Source organism: Anolis sagrei, chromosome 3, assembly GCF_037176765.1.
Source record: "Anolis sagrei isolate rAnoSag1 chromosome 3, rAnoSag1.mat, whole genome shotgun sequence".
Taxonomy (NCBI): domain Eukaryota; kingdom Metazoa; phylum Chordata; class Lepidosauria; order Squamata; family Dactyloidae; genus Anolis; species Anolis sagrei.
In genome coordinates this window covers 147,511,825-147,534,558 of record NC_090023.1, presented here as the reverse complement: position 1 = coordinate 147,534,558, position 22,734 = coordinate 147,511,825, and the positions used below count along the sequence as shown (strand labels likewise).

The 22,734-nt window shown below is 41.3% G+C and overlaps 1 protein-coding gene across 1 annotated transcript; it reads right to left on the bottom strand.

Annotated features, from left to right (window-relative positions):
• Nucleotides 1-3,957: 3,957 nt before the first annotated feature.
• On the bottom strand, nucleotides 3,958-15,952 carry EIF3F (eukaryotic translation initiation factor 3 subunit F). Its single transcript, XM_060769209.2, has 8 exons — nucleotides 15,660-15,952; nucleotides 10,977-11,047; nucleotides 10,273-10,352; nucleotides 9,474-9,611; nucleotides 7,972-8,063; nucleotides 5,636-5,772; nucleotides 5,406-5,519; nucleotides 3,958-4,193 (listed from the first exon to the last, which is right to left on the bottom strand). The coding sequence occupies exons 1-8, from the start codon at nucleotides 15,931-15,933 to the stop codon at nucleotides 4,116-4,118; spliced, it is 984 nt and encodes a 327-aa protein (XP_060625192.2). The 5' UTR covers nucleotides 15,934-15,952; the 3' UTR covers nucleotides 3,958-4,115.
• Between the last annotated feature and the right edge of the window lie 6,782 nt (nucleotides 15,953-22,734).

Below are 22,734 nucleotides of genomic sequence, written 5' to 3'. Positions count from 1 at the left end.
TTGATAATTGGCAAAAAGAAGGAGAAAACGTTGAGGCAGTGACAGACTTCGTATTTCTAGGTGCAAAGATTACTGCAGACGCAGACTGAAGCCAAGAAATCAGAAGATGTTTACTTCTTGGGAGGAGAGTAATGACCAGTCTCGATAAATTAGTGAAGAGTAGAGACATCACACTGGCAACAAAAATCTGCATAGTTAAAGTAGTTGTATTCACCTATGGATGCAAGAGCTGGACCATAAGGAAGGCTGAGCGAGATAGATGCCTTTGAACTGTGGTGTTGGAGGAAAACTCTGGACCATGAGAAGATCAAACCATTCCATACTCTAGGAAATAAAGCCCAACTGTTTACTGGAGGGAAGATTATTAGAGGCAAAGATGAAGTACTTTGGCCACATAATGAGAAGACAGGAAAGCTTGGAGAAGATAACGATGCTAGGGAAAATGGAAGGGAAAAGGAAGAGGGGCCAACCAAGTGCAAGATGGATGGATGGTATTCTTGAAGTGACTGGCTTGGCTTTGAAGTTGCTGGGGGTAGCAACGGCCGACAGGGAGCTCTGGCATGGGCTGGTCCAGGAAGTCATGAAAAATCAGAAGCGACTGAACGAATACACAATAACAAAATGCTGGCTGAGACTGTTTATCCCAGTATTACCGATTCCTCCTAATGGCTCTCCGGTGTTTCAGGCAGAATTCTTTCCTAGCCCTACCTGGGCCTCTTTAGTTTTTACTAGTGATCCTCTAACCAAATACTAACCAGGGCCAACACTCTTTAGCTTTCAGACTCAGACAAGATGATATTCTGCAATGAGCAGCTGATGTTTTATGAAATCTGTGTTCAAATGATGGTTGTAGCTTAACAGTGATAACACAATTGAGAGGATATGGATGGGTGCTGTCGAGAGGTTGCTTTGAGGTTATTAAAAAAACTTCACAGACTCTTCAGCTCAGAGAATGACTCATTGCCTCCCATTTATGGTAATTCTGAATGTTCAGCATAAAGGAAAATATAGAATATCCTACATCTGTCTAGTGCACTCATTCTAAAGGAAGACAAACCTGCAGATCTGCTCCATTCCTGAACCATAGACCGGCTCATTATTAAACCACCAGATCAAAGTACAAAAGCAAGAAATGCATTACTAAGCTCATGTGCTGAAAGAAAAACATCTAATTTAGTTTGGAGATCTGTTAAATCCTATGTAAAGATAGTATCATTGCTGCAACATGAGTGCATTTTGGAATAGTGAAGAAAGCATAGAAGATAACAAACAAAACACCGATTTGGCTGCTTTCTTTCTCCCTTTCTCCCACTACTTTCCAAAATGCTAGAGATAAGTTATCTATTTCACATTATTGTTGAAATACTGAGCTTCTTTGGTGGTGCTAAAGCACAAATCCAAATTCACAGCCAGGTCCTTCCAAAACTGGTAAAATGCTACTCAGGTGCTAGATTGCAGTGGGCTGAGAACAGGAAGAGGTCTTGGTTTGAAGCCTATTAACCGCTGGTTGACCAGACAACACGGTCAAGGGAAGGTTTTCATATTAACATTTCATATTAAATATTAAGTGGGGAACAGACAGTGGGCGGCAATTGCAGCTCTCTGGTTCATTACAATATTACTTGTGATAAGCTTCACAAGCAAGATATCCCTTTACATCCTCCCATTGTTTTCTTCAGAGAACAAACAGGCGGGTAACAGATATAGTGACTTTGCAACAGTCACAACAAAGACCCCTGACAGTGGTGTCACCTGAGGATATGCAAAGCTCAATAGCCCTCTTCAGATATTCAAAACTGGGTATGGATCCCAATCACTAGGAATATGATTATATTTCTATAAGCAGTTAATTTTTCTTCAGACCTCCCTGGATGCAATGGGGAGGTCATGGATGTAGCTGGGTTAATGCACACTTCCCAAACATACATTTTCAAATGCACCTTGGACTGCAGAGCACAGTTTGGAGTAGAACAATTTTTAAAAAACAGTGAATCCGTGGCGACTGTACAACACTTCAGTGTTGTGCGACATGAAGTGATATCTAATCACAAAACTGTACTGCAATGGGTTCATGAGCTCCGGACCACATGAAACGTGATGACAAAGAAGCCACCCAGTCATCCCTGAAGCATACAGACACCCGAAAATGTGGAAGCAATGAGTGGGGGCAGTTTTTGCTAGTTCACAATGTTCTGTCTGGTGCCATGCAGCAGCTTTGCAGATGTCTAGTTGGTCCCTAAGGTGCATACTTCACACAGAATTGCACTTCCATGCATACAAGAATATGATTGTGCTAAGTTGAATTCTGGGGATTTCTCACAATGCAAAGCGTTGTCAGGACATGATCACTATTTTGGCCAAAGATGACAATGCGATAGTGATGATGAGTAGTGATGCAAAAATATGGTTTCATCAAGATGGTGCAACAGCACACACTGAGATTATTGATGGCCCTGGTGAAACACGTGATCTGATTTTTCATAGTCAAGCATAGACACAAATTCTAAACTTTCAAGATGGCTTGGCTTACTTCAGTAAATTTAGGGGGAAATGAGCGTGATCCCATGGTCAGGAATACGAAAGGAGATGGATGTGAATTTCTGAAAAGATATTGGAGGCAGACTCGCACCTAGCTGTCTAAATATGACTGTTGGCACCTACACTTCTCTACATGCATCACGGTACCAACTCTATCCCAGCAACACTTAATGAGACTAGATAACATATTCCATTTGCAGCATTTTGACCTACCAGTTACTTCATTATGCAATCTGTGCACATCACAATTTGTTTTTAATAATCTAACAGCCTGTTATAACGAACATCTCCTGCCTTGCCCAGAGAAAAATTCCACAAGGAATGTCTCAGTAACAATTTCCCTTTTCTTCCAAGTGATACCTTCTTCCCAGAGATACTTCCTTCTTTCAACAGCAGACCAAGCATTAAAAGCATTGCTATCATAGCTCACCCATCAGCCCTTCTGGATTTGCATATGTGATCCTGTGCAATACATTGGATAGCACCCACAGCCGTGCTGGCTTTCTAGTTTCATAGCTTAAGCAATATGCCAAGTTGCTGATAAAATCATAAAGTTGGAAGAGACAAGAGCCATCCGAGTCAATCCCCTGCCAAGCAGAAAAATGTAATCAAAGTAACTCCCAATAGATAGTCATCCAGCCTCTGCTTAAAAACCTTCAGAGGAGACTCCACCACACTGAGGTGTTGAATTTCACTGTTCAACAGCTTTTACAGTAAGTTCTTCCTAATGTTCAGTTACAATCTCTTTTCCTGCAGTTTGAATCCATTGCTTCATGTTTGAGTCTCCTGAGCAACGGAAAGCTAGCTTCTCCCCTCCTCAATGTCAGAAACTTTCAAATAATAAAACATGACTATCATGTCTTCTGTCTTCTCTTCTGCAGGCTAAACATGTCCAGTGCTTTAAGCCACTTCTTCTAGGGCTTGGCCTCCTAACCTTTTGACTATTTTGATCACCTTCCTCTGGACACCCTCCAGCTTATCAATCAATACCCCTCTTGAATTGTGGTGCCCAGAATTGGACACATGATTCCAGGTGAGGTCTGACCAAAGCAGAATTGAGTGGAACTATTATTTCCCTAGATCTATACACTATAATCTGTATGCCTGCCTACCCAAATGACTTGACCCTTATTATATAGGAAAAACCACCAATACTGCACAATTCTACACCATTCTGACCATTTCCCACTCATCTTTGGAAGCCCATGCTTGTTCTTCCCTTCTCCTTGAGCTGGTTCTGTTGGGAATAAGTTCCAATTTAAAAATAGCAATACCTTTACTTTACTTACTTGAATTATTACGAATCAAAACACTTTAACAACAAGAAGAAATTTCCATGTTAGTTATATGTGTGTGAGGTTGAACAGATTGAGAGCTTTTAGTTTATTTATAATGATAATTTTAATTATTGTCAGCCCATTTGATTTTCAGGTTTTATTTTTCTTGTGAGGAGGAGGGAATAGATAGGGCAAGGATGGAAGTTAGGCTAATAGTCATTTCAGAATTATAGTCCAACTACATAACTTGATGCCATGGGCACAAATTCCAATTTTCTCCATGTTCTGTCAGTAGATCTATCACAGGTTTAGAATTTTTTCATTGAGTGCAATCTGTGACTGGGTGAGGTTTGCCAAGTAAGTCACCATCAGCAGATCCTGTAAGGAAAGAGAGGTAAGCATGTATTATACATCTGTATTCCATAAGCAAAGATTAATTAGAACTATAACATTTCTTATAATTCAGTCCACTGAATTGTGCCAGAGAATGCAGTTTCCAACTACAGATTGGCAAAACCTCCAGACTGTACTAGACAGTTACATTCTCTGGAACTTTATCCTTAAACCAACTGGATTCAGTCAAGCAAGAGAAGTAATCAAGTTGGCTATTCTGAAATCGAGCATCATGCATTGAAAACCCAGTAGTTCCTATGTGTCTAATCTACAGACAGGAAAACTGAACCCCAAGTCAGAGAAAATGACATCTAGTATCTGCAATTTCTTCTGGGTCTATGGAAGGATTTATTATTTTTCTTAAATATGATTAAACTATTAACAACAATATGGCATATTGGCATAATAATTTTTAAAACAGAACAAACCAAAAAGTCAGCAGTCATTGTATATTATTTTCTGCAAAAGAAAGGGCTGTTATATGTAGCCTTTGGTTCATAGGTTCACAGCATGAGAACTTTACTATTAAACCAAAGCACCTCTCCACAGGTCCAAATGTGTCCATGTAGAGGTGGAAAGTCCTTGCTGTCCTTGATGAAATTAATAAAAGGGAGCCATGCTGAAAAGAAGCTTAGTCTGACTGGTCATTCATATTGACTTGTACAATAAACCTCAGCTTTCCCACAAGTGCTATTACATGTTTAATTTTTTTTTAATTCCAGGCTTCAGTTTGGGAACTGCTCCACTTTTGTCAATTTCTGAGCTATTATCAATTTTTTAGCAAACAAAGCAATAGGTTGATAGATTTGTATTTAATTTTCACTGCAGTTAGATACCAAAAACACATTCGTTTTAAAGCATGTACTCTGATGTGGGAAGATAGAGATTTTATTGTAAGACCTTTCCGTAATCTTTTCTATTTAACATTTGTAGTACATCAGTATCCTATGCTTTTTGAAAACCCTCAGGGTCTCGGTATGTTGAAGATAAAGAGAACACCTGATCATACAGCATCCTTTTTAGAGAAACTTCAGACAGGATTCCAGCTGCCATTGACAAAACTGGAAGGAAAGTGTGCATGTTTTGGAGAGTGATAAAGGAGAGGTGGAATGTGATCACCAGTGGCCCTGTTACTACAGCCACAGCTCTGTCCTCATATGACCTTGTCCAGCAATCATGTTTGGTCCCATGACTTACATTGATATTGCTGTTCAACATTGTCTCAAAGTCTTCTGGAGAAATTGTTGGAACTTGGTTAATGAGGTCCATCAGAAAACGACCAACAGTGTTGTCTGCAGCCACTTTACCAGACTAGACAAAAGACAGATAGAGAGGCTACTTAACATGTAGAAGGAAAAAATCAATCGATCAATCAACTTGCACAGTGCATTTATTTCCAAGGAAAACTACAATACAGTATATCTTACCAATACATCTTCTGCATATTGCAGCACGGTGTTCAGAGTATCCTGGATCCGCACTGAAGCTGTGGCCACTTGCTGAAGGTCACTGGACAAACTAATCACTCGATTTGGGCTAAAGCAAGTTTTCATAATGAGATCCACTAAAATGATAAAATAAGACGGTTAGAAAAGAGACGCAAGATTATTCAACAAAAAGGTTATAAACAGTTGTGTTTCATAATCTTGAAAGCTTGTTAAGAAACTGCTCTAAAAGGTGAAACATTGTTAAAAAGGATAAATTAAGCAAATACTCTAATGAAAATAAAGCTTCATTTATAAACAGCTTTTTTGGGGGGGAAATCTCTCTTCAGTGAGAATTCAACAATTACTACATAACAGTTCTGACTTTTGTCTTGACATTTTCCTCCGTTATTGTATGATAGGATTCATTTCGAGAACCAAGAGCATTATTGGTAAGTGACAAAATTAGCAAAGTACAATATTGGTAGCTGGTAAACTAAAAAAAAAACCTATAAATATTCAGAACAGTTGAATTGGAATACACTGTATCCACAAATGTTGCTCTATTGACAGTGGGTTAAATTGAGATAATGGTTTTCCTGGTAAGTAACACCTTTCCTCCCCTAGTGACTACTGTTAAAACCACACCTGTCCCCTCCAGCAGCACAGCCACAAGTTTTTGCATTTCTATGGCTATTTATGCTCATTGTCTACAAAGATCTGTATATAGGCACTTCACTCCATGCACCCAAGGAAACAGACTTATGCACAATTGTCTTTCTCTTTGTATTATTCATAAGAATGTAATTTTTTAAAAAATGAAGAGTGCTTCAAATCAAAATTGCTAAGGCAGTATTCATCTTCCAATTTAGGAAAACCATTAAGTACTCAACCAGCTACTGAACATCGAAGTAGAGGTTTTAAAATATCTATAAAGTAATTCTGAGAGTGTGAGGATACACACTGTTATTTGTGTTTAACCCTTCCTTGCTGGTCCTCTTTCCTTTTCCCACTCAAAAGAGTTTCCAAGAAACTCAGATAGAGAAAGAAATCCACCAAATGCTTTCAATGTATGATCCACAAGGACTTCCTTGTGATTTTTCAGAAGCAAGGACTTCCTTGTGATTTTTCAGAAGCAACTCAAGTTCTCAGATCTGGATCTGTCACTGGCCATTTAAAAAAACATAACATGTAAAGAATATGAAGTGGAGAGAATCATTGTCTCTCTCACCACTGCTACCAGGAAAAGGACCTGGCTATATCTACACTCAGAATTGATGCAGTAATGGCAGTTTCACTGTAACTGCCATGGCTGAATACAATGGAATCCTGGGAATTGTAGTTTGGAGAGGCACCAGCACTCTTTGACAAAGAAGACTAAAAACCTTGCAAGTCCAGCTCCCAAAATTCCATAGTATTAAACCAGGGCAGTTAAAGCACTGTCAAACTGCCTTAATGTCGCAATGTAGATGTGTCCATAGAGAGCATAATTATGCATAAAACAACAACATTTTAATTGCTTTTAATTGCAGACAATAAAGAGCTATTCAATATTTTCAGGAAATCTGGAATCTTATCTACTGGTAGAGATCTGTTTGCTATTTCCCATAAGCTAACTTAAAATATGAGTTTATCATGATGGATACTTATTGATGCGATAATAGCTAGGGACATATTTTTTTTATGCAGTCATATTATATATTTATGTATACTCCATGCTTCAAACTGTTGCTTTTTAAAAACACATACTATGATAAATAGAAAACATGGGAGACAGTTTTAAAATGTCACCAAACCCCTGCATGCCAACTAGAACATAAGGATCAATAGGTTTTTACGTCTTACAAAATAATACGTCAGTATTTCAAAAAATCACTATGCGCTTTGCATTTTGTAAGCTCCAGCCTCTTTAGGATGCTTTGAATAACTCTGCCAGATCAACAAAACCATTGTTTCAACCCTGCATTTCTCCATAACACTAGACAAGCTAACAGTGCCAATGTGTCAACTGAGAAAACAAACAGTATGAGAATGAATGGTTTTACAGGAAAAAAGTACAGGGGTAAAGCACAGTCACGCTTCTCCTATAGGGGTTAACCCTGTCTCCTAACCTTGGCAGCCTTAACATCAGGTGTGGTGAGTTAGCTTTAGTCCCTTTCTCCACTAAAGCATTTTTACTTCATCCCAAAGAAAAGACAGGCACTGAGAGTCAACACAGACCTTGCCTCCCTGTCAATGCCTTTCACTGCATTCTGTACTTGTATATCAGAATTTTGCAGTAACTTGGGGAAACAGTTTCAGACATCAGCCAGGTATGAAACGAGAAATGAAGTGCTTACCACCTATTCGCTCTGTGTCGTAGTAGGAATACTTCACTGTGAGGGGAGTGAACATTACTCCCATAGTTTTACCAGGGACTCCCATTGCAGTACTAGAGACAAGCAGATTTTTTCAAAGGTCAACACGTCCAACTGAACATCATTTTTAGCAGTGTACTAACTGAGCAGTATTCCTAACAGAAAGCACAGAAACATCTACCTTGGATCTAATTGCATGCTTATCATGGAAAAGAAGACACAGACAAGCAAAATGCACACAGATTGAGCAGACCCAGGTTCAAAGAAAAATATACTGCCTTTCAAGTTATTGTAGAATTGAAAGAAAAATCTTTTAAAGCTATACAAGAACCCTGCAGGCAGCCCTCCACATTTGTGGGTTTAATTTTTGTGGATTTGATTATTTGCAGATTTGATTAATATGCTCTCCCCAGGCATCTCTAGGTCCACCAGGCTGACTATGGTCAAAATCTACTGGAAGTTGACCATAGTGATACACTGGAGAATGTAGAGATTCCAAGACAAATGTTCTTTCAAGAGTTAAAAAATAAGGGGGGGGGGGGGTTAACACGGAAGATGAAATTTCTATTCAAGAACAAAGTCTAACAATTATTTTGGTAAAGTAATTATGTTTTCTTGTTAAGTAGTGTAAAAAAAGGTCTTCCTATACAAAATTACAATACAGAAAATATATAAAATTACAGTACAAGAGGGGCTTTGTGTTAATAACCAGCATCCAGAACACAATAGTTACAACAAAACACATAGAAATTAAAATTAAATTAAAAAATTAAATTAAAAAATTAAAATTAAAAATAGGTTTTAAAAAGACGTTTTTCTACTTTTGCAGGGATCTGCACCCCTAATCCCTGTGAAAGTGGAGAACCTACTGTATTTCCAATATTTTTCAGTTGTATATCAACTTAAAAAGGTGGCAGTGGTATAGGCAATATAAGAAAGGAGAATTGAATGAATTGAAGTGTGTTCATTTCTAGTCCATTTGAACACACAGCAGGTGGAAGAAAGTGAAGATCATACTTCCATTAAAAATGCTTTCATTTACACAACTGGAATTGTTAAAAAGAGGACAACATGTACTTTCTCTTCTTTCCATCCATGCTCATTTAATGTTTTTTAGCATTCTTAATTAGTATGTCATTTATGGACAAGAGTCTTATTTGTTTTATTAAGCAACAATCTATTTTGATGGGTCATTTTCATAATTTCTTATTGACATTTATGATTTTAGTCTGTAAACTGACTTTAGGGATTTAATTCTTACAGAGTGGTAGATATAAATATAATAAATAAACAAATAAATACAACAACTTTATTTATATCCCGCCCCATCTCCCAATATGGGACTCAGAGCAGCTAACAATATAAAAGCCAAATATTCAATGCTAACAAATTCATTACAGTGAATCTAGATCACAAATGGTATTCTGCAATCTTAACAAAACAGATAAAACAAGCAAAAAATTTAAAATTGTTTTTGCAAATACCTGACATATGCCTTAATACTCATACGCCCATTTTGTAGACTAGTATCCACAGTGAGATGAATTGGATTGTGTGCTTCCCGACTGTAATATTCATGAATCAGGACAGAGTGTTCTGTGATGTCATGTCCTGTTGCATACCTTCAAAGAAAAAGATGAAGAGTTTGGATTATTAAGATACAAACAAACACAATTACATTCATTCAACACAGACATTTTAAAACTGGCTCAGTGAGACATAATAAATAATGCTCCAGCAGTCAAAAGTGAGCAGCATCCATAAAGCATCTCTCTGCGATACTTTGAAGTGCTTTAAATAAGTATAACCAGTTTTATCACACTAAATAACAGAAACCAACCAATACAAATATTCAATGACAAAGGTGTCAATAACATTTAAATACTACATTTTCTCTAAGAAGCTTAACACAATGTACACTGCTCCAGCCCTACACATTTTATACTCACAAAAGCCCTGTGAGGTTGACTAAGCTGAGACATAATAACAGGCCTTAGATCACCAGTGGAGCTGGGTGCTTATTTCAAAATGCATGGTGAGGTAGCTGCCCAAGATTGCTACTGAACAGATTTTTAACGACTATTCTAAATGTAAATTGCTTTTATAATTATCTTGTTTGGGCATCTAACGGTTGCCGATTGTGAAACTGCCCTGAGGGCCCCCCGCGGGGGGGGGGGGGGGGAGAACGAGATACAAAATAAATAAAATATATTGTAAACCTTATATACAGTAGTAGAATAAGATCTTTTCCAATTGGCTAGGCAGACAGCAACAATGACTTACCATCCCAAAATAATTTCACTTGGAGACACTTTCTTATGCAGCTCATACATATTCTTGGCAAATTCCATGTCAACTGCCACCTGGAAAACAGCAAAACCAATTTGAAAATGCATAGTAGTGAAAGTTGAACTCATCAGACTAATAAAATGTCATCAACTTTCCTATGCCATAACCAACCCTTCTATTAGCAAGTAGTTGTTGTTTATTTTCTTGTAGTTAATGAATAGTTGTAATTTTATTGTTTTCAGCAAGGGGAAGCGCACACTCAAATTAATAGGGCATAATAAACAGCACAAAGAAATGATAAAAAACATAGCAACCTGATAAACATGGAGAACAAATATTTCCATACACGTTTCTCTTGGGATAGCATTTCAGTAATCCACAATGTCAAAATATTCAGTATATTTATGATGTTCCTTCTCACTTCTCAACATCTGCATTAAAGTGCATGTTCATGAATAAATAGATCCCAGCAATGCAACACAACATTACTGTGTGTGACCATATGGCAGAATATCCCTTGCTATTAGATTGCAACATTTTCAATTAAAAATTCTGTAAAAATATAAAAAATTCAGATTCCTAAATCCAACATACCACAATTTGGCTAATATCACACCACTGCATTATTTCATTAGGCTTAGAACTCAGGAAGCTAGAACAACAATGTAATGCCAAATGAAGACCACACTAGTACTCACTTCATCTTCTGACTCATTGTGAGGGACGGAGAAACAGTTGGTGACATCAACTGAATGTTTGTCAATTGTGCCTGTAAAATTAAAGAAAACATGCTTCATAAAGACCTTCTCTATCATGAAAGTTATTAGTATGTAATATTGCTCGAAGAGTAGATATGTAGGCAAGGTTGGCATCTGGATTTGTAGTGGGACCTTGTACTGTAACTGTCCATATTACAAATTGTAAGTGAGCAGTTGTTTAAGATTTGGAGAACCAACTGTAGGCCTGCCTCCCAGAACTTGTAAGGCAGCTTTCTTCTCCAGAATTTGCAATATCTCATTGAGGATGCATTCAAGATGTTTAAGCTGGGGACTATAGGTAATAACGAGGAAAGTTATGTCATCATCAGTTTTGTTTAATATTATATTATTCTTGCCATCTTGTTTTGTTTCTTCACCTTCTTGGGTGTGTTCAGTAGTTTTGAGAAATATATCTGCTGTAAATCCAAGAGTTTTGAGTCTTTGTCTTGTGCTTCTGAGCAGATAAGATACTAGTTAAGTCAATGAAGTCCGGTTTTTACCAACAACATGATACCAAAACCTTTGAAGGCTTTGGCTATAAACAACAGAAACCTCACCCTTAGATAGAAGTGAAGTACTGTCACATATCTTTTCCCCCTAGGACTCCTTTCCTCCTTTTCATGTTGAAAGAGACTAACATAGCTGCTTTTTTGGATGCAAAAAGAGGTCCTTTCTATCTGCAATAAATAATTCATGAAAATCGTTCAGGGCCTATTATTTCTTCCCTTCAACAATATGCTACAGACTGCCCATTTTTCCCAATGCAATTTACTCAAAGTTCACCTTGTCCTTTTCCACTTTTGAACATCCTCATAACAAAAGCACATGGGCAGTAAAACGAACAGCTAGATCTTGGGAATCTGCTTTCAATACTGATTATGACCTGGGCAGGTCAGGGATCAACTTCCAGTTTGGCTTCGAACGCCACCAAGAGCCATCATTTGTATGAACCCCAGAAAACAGAGCAAATGTATGCAAAGCACTTTGGGAGGTAGGGCTGAATGGAACTGAGAGGCAAGAGTTCGACTTTCCTGCTTAACCCTAACAGTTTATAGCAGAGCTTTCCAAACACTGCATGTTGGTGACACACTTTTTAAACACATATCATTTCATGGGACAGTCATTCAGTTTTATTAGCAAACCAGAGGTTAAACCGGCCCCTTATAAGAGATGCGGACACATACATAAATTGCAATAATGACAGAGACAGGAACTTAATGAAAACCTTTCACTTACATCTCAAATATATATGATTTATAACATATATCTTCAAGATTTTTGTTGCTTCTCATTATGTTCATGCAACACACCTACACACTGCAGCTGAGACATGGAAGCGATGCCCGGGTTAGGGTTTTATAAGGACAAACATTGGAAGTAGTCAAGGTTTGGTTTTGGATTGTATGAATGGTCCCATTTGAAAAAGTATTCGGATATGGGTAAACAACAACTCCCAACATTCAGGGTCAAACCCCATCAATATATCAAGTTGTTCATGTTGGATCTGTGTGCCAAGTTTGGTCCACATCCATCATCAGTGGGAGTCACAGGGCTCTCTGGATGTGTTTCCATATACATGGTCACATACTGTATATAGTCTAATGCCTTTTTGGCTAAATGGGGTGCACATTAGATTTGCCTCATACAGTAATCTTAGTGCTGAGCCAAAGTAAATGAGAAGGTGCTTCAGGAGATTCACCTGGAGCTCCTCTTTGAGGGACATCATCTATCATTTCATGGTCTTGGCTCAATGCTATGTAATCCTGGGATTTGAAGTTTGGTAAGGAATTAGTATTCTTTGAAAGAGAAACTTGTTAAAAACTACAGGCCCCACAATTCCATAGCATTGAACCAAGGTAATTAAACTGGATCCATTCTACAGCATAGACACTCCCCAAGGTTTTCCTTTCCATTGCTAGACGCTTCAGTGTTCTAACACAATTGTTTATAATTAAGGAATTCTAATAAGGAAGCAACAGTAATGCACACCTTTGTTATCCAAATGGCAAAGAGCACACTTTTTTGTGGCTGTACATTACATGAGGGAACAAATATTTATTTTTTTTGGTTTCAGGATTTTGAAAACAGAGGTGCACATTAAATTTGATGGAGCATTACATTTGAGGAAATATGGGTACAAACAGTTTCACTTTTATTATGTATACAAATAAAAATATATAGATACAAGGAGAGTTCTGCAGGTTTGTTCTTAAGTTGAATTTGTTTGTAGGCCGGAACAGGTACATTTTAAAAATGTAACTCCACTTCTTTGTTTGCATGTGGGTGGCAATGTATTTTTCTGGCCGGAGCTCTGACTTCCACAGACCACTGCAACACCCACAAATGACGGACCTGGACAAAATTTGGCACACAGAACCCCTGCAACCCACTTTATGTTCTGGTGTAGTTTAGAGGAGGATGGACCATGGATGATGGGATTTGCAGTACCTTTACCCACTTCAGCTGCCACTTCTGCAGATAAATGCAACCCCCATGAATGAGGGACCTGGCGCAAACTTGGCAGACCCCCTGTGACCCATTTTATGTGCTGATGATGTTTGGGGGAGAATGGACCGTGGGTGATGGGAGTTGCAATACTATCATCCACTTCCACAAACCACTGTGACCCCAACAAATAATGGACCTGGACCAAACGTTGAAGAGACCCCAGTCCATGACCAACTGAAGATACTGGAGGGGACTGGGGAAAACTGACCTTGATTTCAGAGAGTTGTCGTTCACCCACATCCAGAGGAACTGTGACCTCCATACTGAAGGGGTTTGGGGCTTATTAACCTTGAATTCTGGGAGATGTAATTCACCCGCACCCAAGAGCACTGAACCCAGCCAACGATAGATCTGGACTAAACTTGGTGCACATACCTAACACAGGCAACTTTGAATACTGGCAGAGTTTGGGAAGGACTGACCCACAATTTTGGGAGTTGTAGTTCACCCACATCCTTATGCATTTTCTAATGGGAACATGAATAAAAAACACACTTTCCCTAATAAATAGTGTTACAAATTACCTCAATGATATTACCTAACATTCAAAACCAAACAAATGTTTTGTTTTTATTTCAAATATCCTGGGCATCGCCAGGAACCCATATATGAGTTTGGATAGCACAAGGAAGTGAACACCCCTGTAGTTGTTTGTTTTGTTGTCTGTGCCCCTATTGAGATTTAACCTCACTTTTAACCTCAATAAGTATTTTACTGTTTATTTTGCATTTTTAGTGTTGTGTGATTTTTATGATGGCATTGAATGTATGCCTTTTACATGTATGTAAACTGCCCTGAGTCCCCATGGGGAGAGAGGGTGATCTAGAAATAGAGAATTATTGTTATTACTTTCCCTGTAATAATTGGATTTTGAAAGATTTGGCTTGTTGTGAAAACAAGGATTCATGATAAAGCATTCATGGCGTGAGAGAGAGTGAATGTCCCCATGAGGATCGGGCTGTGACGCAGCTAGTTAGTAACCAGCTGCATTAAATCACTACTGAGATAGAATCATAGAATCATAGAGTTGGGCCAGCCAGTCCAACCCCCTGCCAAGCAGCAGGAAAATTGCATTCAAAGCACCCCCAACAGATGGCCATCTAGCCTCTGTTTAAAAGCTTCCAAAGAAGGAGCCTCCGCCACACTCTGGGGCAGAGAGCTCCACTGCTGAATGGCTCTCACACTCGGGAAGTTCTTAATGTTCAAGTGGAACATTATGAGTTCAAAGCCAGCCCGGGTAAGGTACTGACTGTTAGCATGCTGTTGGCCTATGCAGCTCAAAAGACAGTTGCATCTGTCAAGTAGGAAATTTAGGTACCGCTTAATGTGGGGAGGCGAATTTAACTAATTTACGATGCCATAAAACCTTCCAGCAACATGCAGAAGAATGAGGAAGTACTACATCAAAGGACCCTTTTTTTTGTCGTGTCAGGAGTGACTTGAGAAACTGCAAGTCACTTCTGGTTTGAGAGAATTGGCCCTCTGCAAGGACGTTGCCCAGGGGACGCCTGGATGATTTGATGTTTTTATCATCCTTGTGGGAGACTTCCCTCACATCCCCGCATGAGGAGCTGGAGTTGATAGAGGGAGCTCGTCCGCCTCTCCCCGGATTTGAACCTGCGACCTGTCAGTCTTCAGTCCTGCCGGCACAGGGGTTTAACCCACTGCACCACTGGGGGGGTTCTCCAAAGGACCCTTTGTCACAAGTGGACAGTGAAACAGCAGCTTCCCCTGTGACCAGAACCAAGCCTGCCTTAATGAAGCCGGAAAAGTTGGAATGTTAAATTGCCTCTGTGTCTGTCTATAGATGTTGTATGTCTAAATGGCATCAAATGTTTGCCATGTATATGTGCATAGTACTCTGCCCTGAGTCCCCGGATTATAAATACTATAAATAATAATAAATAATAATGTCCCTTCCAAGGGGTGGATTTCTCTCACATCCTGTTGTCTCACCCCCGTTCTTAACTAGGAGTCCTTTGGAAGGCGGATGTTTGTAACCCGGGGGCTGCCTGTATACATGAATTGGGCCTGGAAGAATTGCTTGCCTGGAGCCCTTTCCCCGGCCTAACTGGCGCTGGCAGTGCTTCCGACACATCCCCACGCGCTCCTTACCGAGGAGGGTGCCGATGACCCGCCCGGCGCCCTCGTTGCGCCGCTCGTAGCTGTCCACGATGGAGGCCAACACCACCGGGTGAAGCCGGACCGCCCGCCCGCCGGGGAAGGGCGCAGCCAGCGGGGCCGGGGGAGTGGGGGCTGGGGTGGGAGGCGCTGCAGGCGGAGGGGCAGCCACTGCCGCCGGCAAAGGGGTCGGGGAAGCGGCCGCCGGAGCCGCGGGCGAAGGCGTAGCAGCGCCCTGAAGAGCCGGAGCAGCCTCCACCGCCGCCATCTTGTCAGCGAAAGGGCCACGCGCGCCTCTCCGCCGGTTCTGATTGGCTCGGCGCGGCCGTCACGTGACACCGCTCTCCTATGGAAATCGGCTTAGCTTTCCCGAAGCGTTCCATTGGTCCTAGAGACCGGAAGCCGAGTGACATCAAACTTCTGGCTTCTTCACGCGCAGCTCGAAAAACATAGGGTGATGTTGAAGTTCTAGTTTGGCTCGTAGCTTCGGTTTTCTTGGCTCCTTCGGCACAGCTGAATAAAATCCCACAAGATCTGCTTTGGATTGGAATATATAGAATCCTAGAGTTGGAAGAGACCTCGTGGGCCATCCAGTCCAACCCCATTTTGCCAAGAAGAAGGAAAATTGCATTCAAAGCACCCCCGACAGATGGCCATCCAGCCTCTGCTTAAAAGCTTCCATAGAAGGAGCTTCTACCGCACTCCAGGGCAGAGAGTTCCACTTCTGAACAGCTCTCACAGTCAGGAAGTTATCCCTGATGTTCAGATGGAATCTCCTTTCTTGTAGTTTGAAGCCATTGCTCCATTGTGTCCTAGCCTCCAGGGAAGCAGAAAACAAGCTTGCTCCCTCCTTCCTATAACTTCCCCTCACATATTTATACATGGCAATCATGTCTCCTCTCAGTCTTCTCTTCTTCGGGCTAAGCATGCCCAGCTCTTTAAGCCGCTCCTCATAGGGCTTGTTCTCCAGACCCTATCTTGTTATCCAGAACCTATCATATGAAAGTGCATAATTTCTGCTCCAACACCTGTCCCCAGGTAGATGAGGTCAGGCATATAGTATGTTCCTCCATCAATTGGTGACTTAACCGTCTCCCTCCCTCTTTTCCTTGACTTTTCCATGGGTCAAATGAAAATACATGATCCTGACCCCCAACATATGTATGAGGTTGGCTTATGCCAGGCATGGTTGTTAGGAAATGTGGGAGTTGAAGTCCAAAACACCTGGAGGGCCAAGGTTTGCCCATGCCTGGCTTATACATGAGTCTATACTGCACTTTGCACACCCACCAGGGACTCTTTGATCTTTCCCTTTAAGACCCAGGGGCTGCTGGCTGATATGAACTGATATGGCAGTTCCAAAGCAGCTATTTTGGGTTATATGGCTGTGTGGAAAGTCCCTAACTCTGTTTCGGTGTCTCAGTGAACTAGAAATCACAAGATCCCATAGAAGTTCTAGTAAAAACACAGCTGTTTTAACTTTTTTTTGTCATGTTAGGAGCAACTTGAGAAACTTCAAATTGTTTCTGGTGTGAGAGAACTGGCCATCTGCAAGGACGTTGCCCAGGGGATGGCTAGATGTTTTGATGTTTTACCATCCTTGTGGGAGGCTTCTCTCATGTCCCCGCATGAGGAGCTGGAGCTGTTAGAGGGAGCTCATCCGCGCTCTCCCTGGATTTGAACTTGCGACCTGTCGGTCTTCAGTCCTGCCGGCACAGGGGTTTAACCCATTGCGCCACTGAGGGCTCCAGATATTTTAACTGATTACAATTGTATATTTAACCGGAAATAATTGGAACTTCCATTTGCAGTTGGACACAGATAACCCAGGGCCCTTCCACACAGCCCTGTAACCCAGAATATCAAGGTAGAAAATCCCGCAGTATCTGCTTTGAACTGGGTTATCTTGAGTCCACACTCAGATAATGTGGGATTTTCTGGCCCCTTCCACACAACTGAATAAAATTCCACATCTGCTTTGAACTGGAATATATAGCAGTGTGGATTCAGATAACCCATTCCAAAGCAGATATTGTGGGATTTTCTGCCTTGATATTCTGGGATAAAGGGATATATGGAAGGGCTCAAAGCTATCAGTCCACACTGTCATATTGTTGTTCATTCGTTCAAACGCTTCTGACTCTTAGTGACCTCAAGGACCAGCCCACGCCAGAGCGCCCTGTCGGCCGTCACCTCCCCCAGCTCCTTCAGAGTCAAGCCAGTCACTTCAAGGATGCTATCCATCCATCTTGCACTTGGTCGGCCCCTCTTCCTTTTTCCTTCCATTTTCCCCAGCATCATTGTCTTCTCTAAGATTTCCTGTCTCCTCATGATGTTGCCAAAGTACTTCAACTTTGTCTCCTTCCCTCCAATGAACAGTCGGGCTTTATTTATTTATAAGTATGGACTGGTTGGATCTTCTGGCAGTCCAAGGCACTCTCAGAACTTTCCTCCAGCACCACAGTTCAAAAGCATCTATCTTCCTTAGCTCAGCCTTCCCTATGGTCCAGCTCTCACATCCATAGGTTACTACGGGGAATACCATTGCTTTGACTATGCGGATCTTGGTTGCCAGTGTGACGTCTCTACTCTTCACTATTTTATCAAAATTGGTCATTGGTCTCCTCCCAAGAAGTAAACGTCTTCTGATTTCCTGGCTGCAGTCTGCGTCTACAGTAATCTTTGCACCTAGAAATACAAAGTCTGTCACTGCCTCCATGTTTTCTCCCTCTATTTGCCAGTTGTCAATCATTCTTGTACACTTGTACAATACACTGCCATATATCCTGGTTCAAAGCACAAAATGTGGGATTGTATTTAGTTATGTGGAAGGGGCCTAAATTTCCAACTTGGTACTGTTCTATTAAAATAGTAAAGAGTAGAGACATCACACTGGCAACAAAGATCCGCCTAGTCAAAGTCATGGTATTCCCTGTAGTAACCTACGGATGTGAGAGCTGGACCTTAGGGAAGGCTGAGCGAAGGAAGATCGATGCTTTTGAGCTGTGGTGTTGGAGGAAAGTTCTGAGAGTGCCTTGGACTGCGAGAAGATCCAACCAGTCCATCCTCCAGGAAATAAAGCCCGGCTGCTCATTGGAGGGAAGGATACTACAGACAAAGTTGAAGTACTTTGGTCACATCATGAGGAGACAGGAAAGCCTAGAGAAGACAATTATGCTGGGGAAAGTGGAAGGCAAAAGGAAGAGGGGCCGACCAAGGGCAAGATGGATGGATGGCATCCTTGAAGTGACTGGACTGACCTTGAAGGAGCTGGGGGTGGTGACGGCCGACAGGGAGCTCTGGCGTGGGCTGGTCCATGAGGTCACGAAGAGTCGGAGTCGACTGAATGAATGAACAACAACACTGTTCTATTACCTGGGCAGAGGCCACAAGGGGGGGGGGGCTTGAGAGAGGAGAATAGTCCATTTTATAGCAGTACACATACACAGCAAACATTCAATATCATTTGGACAGACAGGACAGAGACAACCAGAAAGGAGGTATGTTGTGTCAACGTATGGCTTTTTGGGGCTTTGGAGGTTGTACTCAAATCCAGCAGGGGGAGGGGGGGGGCTGTCACTCCATCTTATATGACGAAGAACCATTAGGACTTCCTTCCTCCCTTGCTTTTGGTCGCCAGGCATTTTCTGATCTTCTTATAGTGTCTTTTTCTTTTAATGGTAATACCTACCCCACTTTTTAGCGGTACCTAATTTCTCTATGTACAACACTAAGCTGTTTTCAAACTGCTTAGGTAAACAGTGAACTGGGCTGACAGTAGGGTGCTCATGCCTATCTGGGGCTTCGAACTGGCAACCTTCTGGGCAAATGACCGTGGAGGGTTGCAACTGGCCTGCAGGCCATTGTTTGGGGACCTCTGTTTTAATTGGTTTTCATTTGTCCATCACCTCAAGGAGTCTTGTTGGCTGGGAAGCGAAACAGAAATGGACAAATAAGTAAGTAATTAAGTAAGTAAAAATTTAAAGGCTTCAAAATAATGTCCCTCCAAACAAATGGCACTTTTATTTAAAGTTTTGGAAATAGAACAAATTGAACCAGTTAAGAACATCTTTTTGCTTGGGAGAACTATCTTTGGAACAGTTACAGGCAAATAAAAATAACCAGTCAATAAATAAGTGTTCAGACCCCAACAAATATTAATTAAGGAGGCAGCTTCCAATTCTGTCAGTTAAGCAATCTGCATTGACTGCAGGTTAGTAGGCTAGCCAGCAAACCAACCTTCCTTCCTTCTTCCTGGCACTTCTCCCAGCTTCTCACTGGAACTGTGTTCTAGCTTCAAATTCTGTGTCTCCAATTCTGTTCTTTCATATCTTTGCTCCCTTTCTCTTCGTCATCATACATCAATGTACTTCATCACACTAGGGAATAAATCCACTTTATATCTGGTTTCTGCCTCCTGCAGAATTCTGGGGTTTGTAGTCTAGGAAGGAGCCATTAACAGCCTCACTAAACTACAAACCCCAGAATTCTGCAAGAGGCAGAAACCAGAGTTGAAGTGTCTAGTTCACATGTCATTTTAACCAATCAGAAGTACCACCCAGGCGAAGTGCCCTTTTCTGTATTTGCCATTCTTCTGAGCTGAACTTGTTGACCCTCTTGTGAGGTCATCTCCTCGTAAGATTCCTTCAACTCCTGCAAACATACACATTTTGTCATCCCTACAGGCAAACATAAAATGTATGAACATGTAATTCTTTCCCAGAAGTTGTTTGAAGTCTGTGCAGGATATGCCCATGATCTGCCGTATGCTCAGCAACTGTGAGGAGAGTTTCACCCACTCAGCTCCAGCATACGCAGTTGCTAAGAGTAAGGATTGGGGAGCTGGGCTAGCACATGTCCCGTGCAGATAGAAAAATTTGAGGAGCATAACCCCCTTCCAAAATCACCATGTTTGACATGTAAGGATTCTTCAAAAGAATTAGAAACGAGGAGAGACACATGGGTAAGGCTAAGCCTGATCCTTGGTGGCCAGAATCCCCAGCCAGGCTGGAGCCCTCACCTCCACAGCATGGCACCTTCCCCGAGTATTTATTGGCCTTCTCCAGTGTGAATGATAAGCATATTCGTGTGAGATCATCATAAGTAACTTAAGGAATGGATATATTTGTTTTGGTTCGCTTACATTTGACCAGGGGTCCTCAAACTAAGGCCTGGGGGCCAGATACGGCCCTCCAAGGTCATTTACCCGGCCCTCGCTCAAAGTCAACCTAAGTCTGAAATGACTTGAAAGCACACAACAACAATCCTATCTCATCAGCCAAAAGTAGGCCCAAACTTCTCATTTAAATACTAATAAATTTATATATGTTAAAATTGTTCTTCATTTTAATGATTGTATTGTTTTTAAGTAGGTTTTTTGTTTTTTGCACCGCAAATAAGATACGTGCAGTGTGTGTAAGAATTCATTCATGTTTTTTTTTTTTCAGATTATAATCCAGCCCTCCAACAATTTGAGGGACTGTGACCTGGCCCTCAGTTTAAAAAGTTTGAGGACCCCTGCATTAGACTGTAAAGCAAGATGTACATAAAATATAATGTTATAGTCATACAAATAATACCAGCAACAACAGCAGCAATACTAGCAAAACAAGTAGAAAATATGGGACCAACCAGTAAGCATCAGATCAGGAGACTTCTCAGGGGATGCTGAATGTGTGGCCGGCCTTGCATCCCCCCCAGAGGGAAGTGGCAGAGCAGACCCTCATGCTTTTGCAGAATGCATCTCTACAGGCAAAAGTAGGAATTGAGAAACTGAGGCTGGATCTACACTACAAAAGGATACAGTTCTGAACTGCTTTATGTGTTCAGTATAGACCCATATAATGCATTCTTTGCCAGTGTAGGTCTGGCCTCAGTTTTAATCTCTGTTGTGAGTTGACTTTATGGGAATGCAACAACTCTGAGCAATGAAGAGTGAAGAGTGCCTCACAGTGGTGGGCAGGAGCAACAGGGTTAGATAGTTTGAATTGCAATGTGCTCCCTGGTCAGATCCTTTCTGGACTTATATCCTTGTTTTTTCTTATTCCACCTCTTTGTCTTCCCAAGAATCCTCTTGCACCCTGTCCAATTGTGAGAAGAGAAAAAATCCATATGAAAGGGATTTAGGAGTCTTAGGAGAGCACAAGATGAACATGAGTCAAGAATGTGGTGCTGCAGCTAAAAAGGCCAATGTGATTCTTGACTGCATCAATCAAAGTCAAGCGTCTAAATTGAGATAATTCCTAGTGCACTGAAGTCTCCTTTTTGGGAGGTTCTTAAGCAGAGGCTGGATGGCCATCTGTTAAGAGGGCTTTGAGTGTGTTTTCCTGCATAGAAAGGGGGTTGGATTGGATGGCCCTTGGGGGAGTCTTCCAATTTTATGATGTAATCTTTGAGCAACTTTCCTACCTAAGAATGGGGTTCTTATAATAACAGTTTCCTTTCTCCACACCATTGGCATGTTTTTCCTTCAATCAAGCTCTCTGTTGTCTTGTGTTGCTCACAAACCCTATTATGAGCAACACATGTCATGAAATCAAAGATCTTTATTTACTTTTACCATAGAGCACAATCCCCTTACAAGATACCTATGACTTTCACTGGACATGAATGATGCGCCACCCATTGTGATGCGCCGGATGTTCCATGGCAGTTAAGGCTGAAGCAAGGGACCCAGAGTGAAGTGGTTGTGTCCATCAACAAGGATCATGAAGAAACAGCCAATGGGTGGATGATTTTTCATTTTGTCATGTTGCCGCTTTCCTTTGAGGAAGGGAGGAGGGTGTCCTTCCCTTTCGGATGAAGGGGGCAAAGCTGAGGATTGGAGGAGACATTGGATCCCTCTGGAAGAAGAGAAGCCCAAAGAGAAAAGCAAAGGGGATTCGGCCCAAGGGATTGGTATCAACTGCTTCTGAGCTCCTGCCCTATTCAGCTGTGTCGGTTTGGTCGAGACTATGCAGGGTGAGTTTGATGGAAATCTATCTGTATATTTATTTGGCAGGCTGGTTGGAGGGGGAAGCCAATGGCCAGAGTTGGACCCAGGCTCATTCCTCCCAATGCCTTTCTGGAT